Genomic DNA, 13,340 nt, shown 5'->3' with positions numbered 1-13,340 from the left:
AGGGAAAAATAAACTGCTTTCTTCAAGGTTAAGGTGGTTCTTATTGCAGAGAAAAGAGTTTGCTCCTGTCTTGTGGAGGTCAATTTGCTTAACCCACGCATTTATATCCCTAAGTTGTTCAGCTATCTAGGAGCTAACCACACATTGTTGGCAGGCAGGAGGTTTTTGTCATCTGTAACTGGTCACTAGTCCATAGACCAATAACTACTTGTCAGCTAAATCTTTGTTTGTACATAGCCCCCTGGCTCCAGCTTAGCTGTAAGTGGGCTTTCATGACTGAATGAACAGTTGGGTAAACAACACCTACAATGAGTATCAGGTTACTTGCTTTTAGAAAATGCAGCAATTCTACAACAATCTTTGGTTTTTAAATAGTTTTCCTATTTCAGTCCATAATCGAGACCGTAGTAGGAATTAAATAAAAAATCCTTAACATTTAATTTAATGTGAAACAGGCCAAGGGTTGAATGACCTTCTGTTTCAGTGTGGCCACCTTCAGGAACCAGTGACTTCTCCCTCCTTTGTGAGAGTCATGGAGATGTACAGCGTGGAAACGGACCCTTCGGTCCAACCTGTCCATGCCGACCAGATATCCCAACTCAATCTAGTCCCACCTGCCAGGATCTGGCCCATATCCCTCCAAACCCTTCCTATTCATATACCCATCCAAATGCCTCTTAAATGTTGCAATTGTACCAGCCTCCACCACATCCTCTGGCAGCTCATTACATATACGTACCACCCTCTGCGTGAAAAAGTTGCCCCTTAGGTCTCTTTATATCTTTCCCCTCTCACCCTAAACCTATGCTCTCTAGTTCTGGACTTCCCGACCCCAGGGAAAAGTCTTTGTATATTTATCCTATCCATGCCCCTCATAATTTTGTAAACCTCTATAAGGTCACCCCTCAGCCTCCGATACTCCAGGGAAAACAGTCCCAGCCTGTTCAGCCTCTCCCTGTAGCTCAGATCCTCCAACCCTGGCAACATCCTTGTAAATCTTTTCTGAACCCTTTCAAGTTTCACAACATCTTTCCGATAGGAAGGAGACCAGAATTGCACGCAATATTCCAATAGTGGCCTAACGAATGTCCTGTACAGCCGCAACATGACCTCCCAACTCCTGTACTCAGTACTCTGACCAATAAACGAAAGCAAATCGAACGTCGCCTTCACTATCCTATCTACCAGCAACTCCACTTTCAAGGAGCTATGAACTTGCACTCCAAGGTGTCTTTGTTCAGCAACACTCCTTAGGACCCATTAAGTGTAGAAGTCCTGCTAAGATTTGCTTTCCCAAAATGCAGCACCTCGCATTTATCTGAATTAAACTCCATCTGCCACCTCTCAGCCCATTGGCCCATTTGGTCCAGATCCTGTTGTAATCTGAGGTAACCCTCTTCACTGTCCACTACACCTCCTCCAATTTTGGAGTCATCTGCAAACTTACTAACTGTACCTCTTATGCTCGCATCCAGATCATTTATGTAAATGACAAAAAGTAGAGGGCCCAACACCGATCCTTGTGGCACTCCACTGGTCACAGGCCTCCAGTCTGAAAAACAACCCTCCACTACCACCCTCTGTCTTCTACCTTTGAGCCAGTGCTGTATCCAAATGGCAGTTCTCCCTGTATTCCATGAGACCTAACCTTGCTAAGCTTCACATTCTGGTACAAGAATTGGCAAGGGCAAACTGAGAAATGTTTACTGGTTACTTGTTTGCTGACATTTTCTCTTGTCTATTACAGATAATAAGGCTTTCTTTGTCATCTCAACATCAACTGATGGTGCACAGATCTATGAACTGGTAGCCCAGACAGTCTCTGAACGAAAAACGTAAGCATGTAGCATAGTTGCAAATTTGAAATTTTTGTATTCCAAAACATTGGTTGTACAAAAGCAGTCCATGCCCCAATGCAAGTAGCATTTGTACCATGTAAGTACCAGGCAATACTACTTCCATTGAATCACCATCCCTTAACATGTAATGGTACCATCATCACTGAATTCCCCACTATCAACATCCTAGGGGTTACTGTTGACCAGATACCGACTGTGAACTAGCCATATAAATGATGTGGAGGTGCCAGTGTGGGACTGGGGTGGACAAAGTTTAAAATCATACAACACCAGGTTATAGTCCAGTTTTATTTGGAAGCACTAGCTTTCGGAGCACTGCTTCTTCATCAGTTAGCTGTGGAGCAGGATCATAACACACAGAATTTATAGCAACACGTCACAGTGTCATGCAACTGAAACGATATTTTGAACAAACCTAGATTGCTTTTAAGTCTCTCATCTTTTAGAATGAGTTGCAGCTTTGGGTTCATTAAAATGTAAATTTCAGAACTTCTTTCAAGTCACATTGATAACTTAAGGTTTAATTTTTTAAAAGTGATATCTCAGTTCAGACAGTACGTTGAAGGTGTGAGGTTAGAGTCTGTATGTATTCCAATCTTGAGTCAGACTGGTTCTCTTTCCAAAATAGGAATTTATAAAATGTCATATGGATTGACGGTATGGATTGAATTTTACGATACCTACCAGGGCAAAGCAGCCCACTTGTTTGGCACCATAATCATAAACATTCAGAGCCTCCACCATCAAGGCTTAGTTAGCAGCAATGTGTACTATCTACATGATGTGCTGATGTTCAAGGCTCTTTAGACAGCACCTTCTAAACGCATAACCACTATCTTCTAGAAGGACAAGGGCTGCAGAGACATGGGAACACCACCATTGACCAGTTCCATCCTAACCTGGAAGTATATTATCATTCCTTCAGAGTTGCAGGGTCAAAATCCTGGAATTTTCTCCCTAATGGCATTGTGGTTCTACCTACAGCACATGGAGTGCAGCGATTCAAGAAGGCAGCTCACCACTGCCTTCTGAAAGGCAGCTAGGGATAGACCATAAATGCAGGGCCAGTCGGTGATGCTCATGTTCCTTCACTGAATCTTTAAAAAGTCGAGAAATGACATTCTACCCATTAGGAAAAATTAAAATGGAACTTCCTGAACAGTGAGGTCTTGAGTCATATGGAACAGACCTAATGGGATGCTGTGATGTCTTGAATATAGAAGCAAGCAAAAGATGTGGATTTTATGCAAAATACTGGTTAGACTGTTTTGAGTCTTGTATGAGGTTTTGAGAGCCCTGTTTTGGGAAGTCCATTAAACCACTGAAAGGTCAAGCAGGTATTCTTCAGAATTTAAAAGTTCTCTGAAAGTGGAGTCACAGGTAGACAGGGCAATGAAAAAGGCTTTTGGCACACTGGCGTTCATCAGTCTGGGCACTGAGAATAGAAGTTGCGAAGCTATGTTGCAATTATACAGGATGTTGGTGAGGTTGCACTTGGAATATTGTGTTCAGTTTTGGTCACCTTGCTATAGGATGTTATTAAGAGTGCAGAAGAAATTTACAAAGGCGTTGCCAGGACCCCTTGTCTGGGTTATAGGGAGAGGTTGAACAAGGTAGGACTTTTTTCTTGAGAGCATAGGAGATTGAGGAGGCATCTTATAGAAGTGTATAAGATCATGATGGGTATGGATAGGGTAAATGTATTTAGTCTTTTTCCCAGGGTTGGGGAATTCAGGACAAGAGGGCATCAGTTTTAAGGTCAGAGGGGAAAGAATAAAAGGGAACCTGAGGCAACTTTTTTTAGACCGAGGGTGGTACGCATATGGAATGAGCTGCCAGTGGAAGTGGTTGAGGCAAGTACATTAACAGTCATAGAGATGTACAGCACGGAATCAGATCCTTTGGTCCAACTTGTCCATGTCAACCAGATATCTCAACCCAATTTAGTCTCATTTGTCAGCACTTGGCCCATATCCCTGTAAACCCTTCCTATTCATATACCCATCCAGATGCCTTTTAAATGTCATAATTGTACAGCCTCCACTACTTCCACTGGCAGGTCATTCCATAGAGACACCATCCTTTGCATGAAAACGTTGCCCCTTAGGTCTCTTTTATATCTTTCCCCTCTCACCCTAAACCTATGCTCTCTAGTTCTGGACTCCCCTACTCCAGGGAAAAGACTTTGTCTATTTACCCTATTCATCCCCCTCATAATTTTATAAATCTCTATAAGGTCACCCCTCAGCCTCCGACGCTCCAGGGAAAACTGCCCCAGCCTATTCAACCTCTCCCTGTAACTCAAATCGACCAACCCTAGACAATACATAGACAGGAAAGGTTTAGAAGGATATGGGCCAAGTGCAGGGAAATGGGGTTGCGTGCATAGACACTTTGGTCGGCATAAACCAATTTGGGGCGAAGGGTCTGTCTCCATGCTGTAGGACTCTGACTCTGAGTGATTAGGGTGTAAATGACTTTTTTTTAAAACTGGATTGCAATATTAGTGAGAATCTAATTGATCTCATTAAAATGTAGAAAGATGTTGAGAGCCAACATAAAGATTGGTTTTCTGATCAGTGAATCAATAATCAGGTGGAAATCATTTAGTTATTGCTCAAGGAGAAAGTGGAAGAATTTTAGAAGTGAAAACACAGTACAGGAAGTCCCCAGGTTATGAACAAGTTCTGCTTTTTCTGCTGTTTGTAAGTCGAATTTGTATGTAAGTCGGAGTAGATACGTAAAATAATTTTTAAATAAGAAGCTGGAGGTTGGTTTGTAAATCTGGCATTCGTAACCCCGGGACTTCTGTACTTTACAAAAGTGACTTTTGTAATATTGTGACTGAGAATTGTTTTAAAGCAAATTGGAGTAGTGTTCTAACTCAGAATATGGATACAGGGAGAAGACAAGAAATTTTAACTCTGCTATAACGCTTCAGTTAATCCTCAAACTAGTATAGTATGAAACCAATTAGCCTTGAACCTGTTCATTATTCAGACTTTGAATGATCTATAAACTATCTCCACATTGCTGTATTTTTTTCCATATCCTTTTTGTTAACAGAAATCTGTCCACTCTGGTTAAAATTAACAATTGATTCAGCAGCATTTCCATCGCTGCAGTGTGTTTTAAACTTGTGATGTCCATCACATGTCCGTCTTTGCAAATTTCACTCCTGAAAGTTCTGGCTGTAATGTTTAACCTATGCTCCATAGTTCCAGACCCAGTCAGTGGGAATGGTTTCTAGTCCTCTAAAGGTATCCCATTAGCCTTTCTGATGAGCTTCTGTACTTGTTCATAACATTTTAATGATTCCAGTTTTCTGGATCTGTGTGGTGTTTGTAAACATCTAGGGAACAGTTCACTTTGGATCTTGGTCTTGTGAAATGCACAGAGCTGTGTTGCCTGCCCAGTGCCAGGATTTGGGAAGTCTTCTTAACTCTAGAGAGAAATTTGGAGTGGGAGTGAGGAGGATCAGTGGTCATGTTCATGTAGATAGCAGCAGCATAGACAGAACTAGGAAAATGTTCTGCTTAGAAAGTATGATGAACTAGGTGTTAAGTTGAAAAGTAGAACCTCCCTAGGTTATTACTTAAGCCATGTACATTGGTGCAGAGTACATAAATTTAGGGATATTAACATGTGACTCAAAGATGGTGTAGGAGAAGTGGGCATCTATTTGTTGACCATTTATACGATCCCTGGAAAAAGTGAAGACTGTGTACCATTGGGACAGTGAGTACCTGAATCATACTGGAACAGAGTGATGAGGGTATTAGAGTATTTTAAGCTAAATAGTGGGGGGAAGGGATCAAATATGGAAAGATGTGATATATCCAAGTGTAGAAATAGAGGATAATTAATATGGGCAAGAAGGGTCAAAGAATGGCAGGAAGGAGCAGAGACAAAAAAAGCCCTAGGTATACACCAACAGTCAAGGCGCAAAGTTACAAAGGTGACATAAAAGAAAAAACTAAAGGGTCCATATCTGAGTATGTATGGCATTCAAAACAAAGTAAATGAGTTGGTAACATCGTAAATAAATAAGATGTGATAGCTTGTGGAGACATGGTTTCATGATGTCAAGGATTGGATCCTGAAGTTTGAGGGATCTATGACATTGAAGGAAAATGGAAATGAGGAGGATGGAACATTACAGCGCAGTACAGGCTCTTTAGCCCACAATGTTGTGCCTACCTGTGAAACAAATCTGAAGCCCATCTAACCTATACTATTCCAATATCATCCATATCTTTATCCAGTAACCATTTAAATGCCCTTAAAGTTGATGAGTCTACTACTGTTGGAGGTATGGCGTTCCACACCTTTACTACGATCTGAGTAAAGAACAAACCTCTGACATCTGTCTTATATCTATCACCCCTCAATTTCAAGCCATGTCCCCTCGTGCTTGCCATTACCATCCAAGGAAAAAGGCTCTCACTGTTCATGCTATCTAACCCTCTGATCATTTTGCATGCCTCTATTAAGTCACCTTTCAACCTTCTCTCTAACGAAAACAGCCTCCAGTCCCTCAGCCTTTCCTCGTAAGACCTTCCTTCCATACCAGGCAACATCCGAGTAAATCTCCTCTGAATTCTTTCCAGTGCTTCCACCTCCTTCCTATAATGCGGTGACCAGAACGCTACGCAATACTCCAAATGCAGCCGCACCAGAGTTTTGTGCAGCTGCAACCTGACCTTGTGTTTCCGAACCTCAATCTCTCTACCAATAAAAACTAACACACCGTATTCCTTCTTAACAAGCCTATCAACCTGGGTGGCAACTTTCAGGGATCTATGTACATGGACACCGAGATCTCTCTGCTGTTATACACTACCAAGAGTCTTACCATTAGCCCAGTACTCTTTATTCCTGTTACTCCTTCCAAAGTGAATCGCCTCTCACTTTTCAACACTTAAACTCTATTTGCCAGCTCTGCAGTTTATCTATGTCCCTCTGTAACCTGCAACATCATTCAGTACTATCCACAGCGCCTCTGACCTTCGTAATATATGCAAATTTACTAACCTAGCCTTCTACACCTTCATCCAGGTCATTTATAAAAATGACAAGGCAGTGGCCCCAAAACAGACCCTTGTGATACACCATTAGTAACTGAATCCCAGGATGAACATTTCCCATCAATCACCACTCTGTCTTCTTACAACTAGCCAATTTCTGATCCAATCTGCTAAATCACCCTCAATCCCACGCCTCCATATTTTGTGCAATGGCCTAATGTGGGCAGCCTTATCAAATGCTTTACTGAAATCCATATATGCTACATTAACCACTTTACCCTCATCCGCCTGTTTGGTCACCTGACAGAATTCAGTAAGGTTTGTGAGGCACAATTGGCCCTTCACAAAATCGTGTTGACTATCCTTAATCAAATTATTGCTTTCTAGATGATTATAAATCCTACCTCTTATAATCCTTTCCAGCATTTTATCCATAACTGAAGTAAGACTCACTGGTCTATAATTACCAGGATTGTCTCTACTCCCTTTCATGAACGAGGGAACAATATTTGCTATCCTGCAATCTTCTGGCACTATTCCTGTCAACAATGACAACATAAAGATCAAAGCCAAAGGCTCTACAATTTCCTCTCTGGCTTCCCAGAGAATCCTCTGATAAATCTCATCCGGCACAGGGGACTTACCTATTTTCACACTTTCCAGAATTGCTAACACCACGTCCTTGTGAACCTCAATCCTGAATAGTCTAGTATCCTGTTTCTCAGTATTCTCTTCGACAACATTGTCTTGTTCCTGTAAGAGTACTGATGAAAAATATTAATTTGGACCTCTCCTATCTCCTCTGACTCCACACACAACTTCTCAGTACTGTCCTTGGCAGGCCCTCATTTTACTGTAGTCATTCTTTTATTCCTGACGTATCTATAGAAAGCTTTAGGGTTTTTCTTGATTCTATGTGCCAAAGACGTCTCCTCCTGCTCTCTCCTGTCTAACTTGTAACTCTCAAGCGCCCTAACTAAGCCTTCACATATCATCTTTGCATAATTCTTCTCCTTCCTCTTGACAAGAGATTCAACTTCTTTAGTAAACCACGGCTCTCTGGCTCGACCACTTCCTCCCTGCCCTGACAGGTACATAATTATCAAGGACACGCAGTAGCTGTTCCTTGAACAAGCTCCACATTTCAATTGTGTCCACCCCCTGCAGTTTCCTTCCTCATCCTGTGCCTCCTAAATCTTGCCTAATCGCATCATAATTGTCTTTTACCCAATTATAATTCTTGCCCTACTATATATATTTATCTCTTTCCATCGCGAAGGTAAACATAACCAAATTGTGGTCACTATCATCAAAGTGCTCACTTACCTCCAAATCTAACACGTGGTTGGGTTACCAAATCCAGTGTGGCCTCGCCTCTTGTTGGCCTGTCTATACACTGTGTCAGGAGATCTCCTGCACACATTAGATGGGTCAAGCTTTTGTCCAATGTAGTTGAACTGTGGTCTTTTCAGTCAATATTAGGAAAGTTAATGTCCCCCACAACAACTATCCTGTTACTTTTGCTCCTATCCAGAATCATCTTTGCAATCCTTTCCTCTACATCTATGGAACTTTGCGGATGCCTATAGAAAACTCTCAACAGGGAGTTTCTCTCCTTTCCTGTTTCTAACCTCAGCCCATACTACCTCAGTAGATGTGTCCTCAGGTGTCCTTTCCGCCACCGTAAAATTGTCCTTGACTAATAATGCCAAACCTCCCCCTTACCACCTTTCCTGTTCATACTGAAACATCTAAATCCTGGAACCTGCAATAACCATTCCTGCCCCTGCTCTAATCATGTCTCCAAAATGGCCACAACATCAAAGTCCCAGGTACCAACCCAATTTGCAAGTTCACCCACTTTCTGGATGCTCCTGGTGTTGATGTAGACACACTTCAAACCGACTCCTAGACACTCCTGTGACTTTGAACCTTATTCATGACCTCAGTACTCTCAACCTCGTTTAAACCCTCTCAAAGAACATCAGCAAATTTCACCACCCCCTTCCCCCCGGATATTAATACCCCTCTGGTTCAGTTGAAGACCATCCCATTTGTAGAGGTCCCACCAACCCCAGAATTAGCACCAATTATCCAGGTATCTGAATCCCTCCCTCCCACACCATCCCTGTAACCACGTGTTCAACTGCTATCTCTCCCTATTTCTCGCCTCGCTATCACGTGGCACAGGTAACAACTCTATTTGTTCTAGCTCTGAGCTTCCACCCTATGAGGACCATGACTTGTACTGCTCTCCCTCCCCCTTAAGGATCCCAAAAACACGATCCGAGACATCTCAAATCCTGGCATCTGGGAGGCAGCACACCAACTTCAAGTCTCTTGTTCCCACAGAATCTCCTATCTGTCCCTCTAACTATGGAGTACCCAATGACTAATGCTGTACTCCTCTTCCCCCTTTCCTTCTGAGCAACAGGGGATGGACTCTGTTCCAGAGACGTGTAACCTTTTCCTTGTTAATTAATGAATGGCATTGGTAATATAGTTGAGGATGGTTCAGGAGATGAGGATGCACTATCAGTTCAGGTGATGATGAAGAATTAGTTGAAAAAAGTCACTACTGGGATTGGTCTACAGACCATTCCTGATGAAGAGCTTATGCCCAAAACATCAATTCTCTTGCTCCTTGGATGCTGCCTGACCTGTGCTTTTCCAGCACCATACTCTCGACTCTGATATTCAGCATCTGCAGTCCTCACTTTCAACTACTTGGTCTACAGACCCCTGGACAGTAATTACAATATTGGATATACCCATACAAGAAGAAATATTGGATGCTTGCAATAAAGGGATGGTCAATAATCATGGGTGACTTTAATCTATGTACAGACTAGATAATTCAAATTGGCAGTAATAGTTTGAAATTCATAGAATGCATTCGCGAGAGATTCTTAAGAGCAGCGCATTTTGGAATTGACAAGACAGCAGGTTATATTAAACTAGGTATTATGTAGTAAGACCGGATTAATTAGTCACCTCCGAGCTAATGGGAGCAAAAGCCATAATGTAATTGCATTTTACATTCGGTTTGAAAGGGAGAAAATCAGCTCTATGCCTAGTAATTTAAATCTAAATGAGGGCAACTACATGAGTGTGAAAATTGAGCTAGCTGAAGTGAACTGGAATACAAAAACAGGATACTACTATCGGTGAATAGATCAATAGAGACACAGCAGATATTATGGGGAATATTTTAGAATGCTCTAAATACCAACAATAAATAAATAAATTCTAAAGGGAGGATGCACCATTTGTGGATATCTAAACAAATTAGGGTAAGCGTCAGATTTCAGAAGAAAGCTTATAATTGCACATAGTTGATCAGATCAGATGATTTGTCAAAATATAAAGACGTTAATCAAGAGAAAGATATTAGTATGACAGAAAATGGGCTAGAACTGTCAAAGTGTATAGCAAGTGTTTCTACATGTATTTAAAAAAGAAAACAAGTAAAATGAGTGTTGGCCCTGTAAAGGCTGAGAATGGCTGTTAATATTAGTTAATAAGGAAATGGGTGAATATCAAACAGAGAACAGTACACACAGTACAGGCCCTTCAGCCCTCGATGTTGCGCTGACCTTTTATCCTACTGTAAGATCAGACTAACCTACATATCCTTCATTGTACTAGTTTCCATGTGCCTATCCAAGAGTCACTTAAATGTCCCTTATGTATCTGACACTACTACCGTTGCTGACAGTGCACCCACCACTCTGTGTAAAGAACCGATCTCTGACATCTCCCCCAAACCTTTCTACAATCACCTTAAAATTATGCCCCTTTGTGATAGTCGTTTCTGCCATGGGGAAAAAGTCTCTGACTATTCACTCTGTCTATGCCCCTTATCATCATGTACACCTAAATCAAGTCACTTCTTATCCTCCTTCGCTCCAATGAGAAAAGGTCTAGCTCCCTCAGAAGACATGCACTCCAGTCCAGGCAGCATCCTGGTATATCTCCTCTGCACCTCTCTAAAGCTTCCACATCCTCCTCATAATGAGGCAACCAGAACTGAACACAATATTCTAAGTGTGGTCTAACCAGGGCTCTATAGAGCTGCACTATAACCTTGCAGCTCTTAAACTCAATCCCACTGCTAATGAAAGGCAACACACACATGGTGCCTTAACAATCCTATCAACCTGGGTGGCAACTTTGAGGGATCTATGGATGTGGACCCCAAGATCCCTCTTCTTCCACGCTGCCAAGAATGCTGCCTTTAGCCCTGTATTCTTTATTCAAATTCAACCTTCCAAAATGAATTACTTCACACTTTTTCCAGGTTGAACTCCATCTGCCACTTATCAACCCAGCTCTGCATACTATCAATGTCCTGTTGCAACCAACAACAGCCCTCCACCATACCCACAACCCGGTCAACCTTCGTGTCATTGGCAAACATCCTCACCCATCCTTCACTTCCTCATCCAAGTCATTTATAAAAATCACAAAGAGCAGTGGTCCCAGAACCGATTCCTGCGGAACATCACTGGTTACCAAGCTCCAGGCCCCCTGACTCAATATGTTGTCTCTGCTTTATCTCTGTCTGGGCACACGCTGCCAGGCCCCTGGTCAGTCCGAGTGAACAAATATTTTGATGTATCTTCACTATTGTGGGTGCAGAAAGATGCCAGTAATATCTATAAATCAAAAGATTGAAGAGAGACAGGAATGTAGTGCAATTACAATCATGAGGCAAATGGCATTAGGCAAACAAATGCCGGTTGACAGGTGAATTTTGTCTTAGATTCAGGAAAGGTTCTGTTGGACTGTAAGGAACCTTCCATTCAAGAAATGGTGGTTGGAAAAATGGGAAACTATAGCCTGATTAGCTTGCTGTCTGTTGTGGATTTTTAGAAGGCTTCCAGTGAAGTCTTGCAAAAGATTAATGTGTAAACATAAAGTGTGGAATCGCAGAGTGGTGGAGATAGATAGAAAACTAATTGGAGTACAATGTGGATAAATGTGAGTTATCCACTTCAAGATAAAAAACAGAAAGGTGGATTATTTTCTGGTTATAATTTGGGAGAGGGGAATGCGCAATGAGACTTGGGTGTCCTTGCAGACCAGTCAGCGCAAGTAAGCGTGCAGGTGCAGCAGGGCAAAGAAGGTAAATGCGACGTTGGCCTTCATAGCGAGAGGATTTAAGTACAAGAGCAGGGATGACTCCTTGTAATTATACAAGGCCTTGGTGAGACCCCGCCTGGAGTATTGTGTGCAATTTTGATCTCCTTATCTGAGGAAGGATGTTCTTGCTATAGAGGAATGTAGCAAATGTTTATCAGATAGGGCTGGTATATGAAGAGAGATTAAATCGGTTTTGATTCAGTTCTGTTCTGTGGAATTTAGAAGAATGAGGGCATCTCTGAAACATATAAAATTTAACAGCATGCTGCACAGAATAGATGCAGGAAGGATGTTCCCAATGACTGGGAGTCCAGAGGCAGGGGTGACCATCTTAAGGATATGTGGTAAACATTTAGTATTGAGATGAGGAACAATTTTTTCACCCAGAGTAGTGATCCTGTGGAATTCACTACTACAGAAAGCATCTGAGGCCAAAACATTGTCTGATTTCATGGAGCAATTGGATATAGCACTAAGGGCAAAAGGGTCAAAGTTTTCAATTGAGGGGTGGCTGATTTTATTAAGATCACATGATTTAGCTAGAGTAGATTGGAAGTAGATACTTCTAAGTAAATCTACATCAGAGGAGTGGGATGAATTCAAGGAGGAAGTAGGGAGGGTACAGGGCCAACATCTTCCACTAAAGACAAAAAGGTAGCACCAACAAATCCTGTGAGCACTGCATATCAAGGGATGTACAGGATTAGATAAAGACAAAAAGGGAGGCCTATGACAGACTGAGGGCTCAACAGCAGAATCCCTAGAGGAATACAGATGTGCAGGAGGAGATTTAAAAAGGAAATTAAGAGAACAAAACGGGGGCTTGAAAGAATACTGGCAGGTAAAGAAAAGGAAAATCCCAAGTATTTTACATTAAGGTAAAAGGATAACTAGGGAAAGAAGAGGGCCATGAAGGGTCTAATTTGTGCATGGAGTCAGCCCAAATTTCTGAATGAATACTTTGTGTCTGTGTTCACTAGTGAGCGGGACACTATGGGTGTAGAAATCAGGGTGAAGGACTGGGATATACTTAAAGAAGTTTGCATATATAGTGATGAGGTTCTGATTGGTTTGGCAGTGTAAAAAGTAGATAACTTTCCTGGGTTGTATAATGTTTGCCAGGTCATTGAGCAAGACAAGGAAGGAAACAGGGGCACTGGCAATAATTTTCAATTCCAGGATAGGTGCCAGAGGACTGGAGGACAGCTATTGTGGTATTGTTATTCAAGGAGGGAGGAAAGGATAAACCAAGAACCTACAGGCTGGTCAGTTAGAAACAATTCTGAGGAACAGAATTAATCTGCATTTG

At 41.9% G+C, this 13,340-nt stretch overlaps 1 protein-coding gene across 1 annotated transcript in view; it reads left to right on the top strand.

Annotated features, from left to right (window-relative positions):
* Positions 1-13,340, top strand: part of LOC122540570 (rho guanine nucleotide exchange factor 12-like) — a 78,315-nt gene that overhangs the window by 34,767 nt on the left and 30,208 nt on the right. The window contains exon 12 of the mRNA XM_087976271.1: positions 1,748-1,835. Coding sequence (XP_087832397.1) covers positions 1,748-1,835 — 88 coding nt within the window. The remainder of the gene's footprint in view (positions 1-1,747; positions 1,836-13,340) is intronic.

Source organism: Chiloscyllium plagiosum, unplaced genomic scaffold (genome assembly GCF_037043375.1).
Source record: "Chiloscyllium plagiosum isolate Xiang-an unplaced genomic scaffold, Cpla_swu_hap1 HiC_scaffold_29, whole genome shotgun sequence".
Classification (NCBI taxonomy): domain Eukaryota; kingdom Metazoa; phylum Chordata; class Chondrichthyes; order Orectolobiformes; family Hemiscylliidae; genus Chiloscyllium; species Chiloscyllium plagiosum.
The sequence above is the reverse complement of the archived record's forward strand: the minus strand, read 5'-3'. Positions and strand labels throughout refer to the sequence as shown.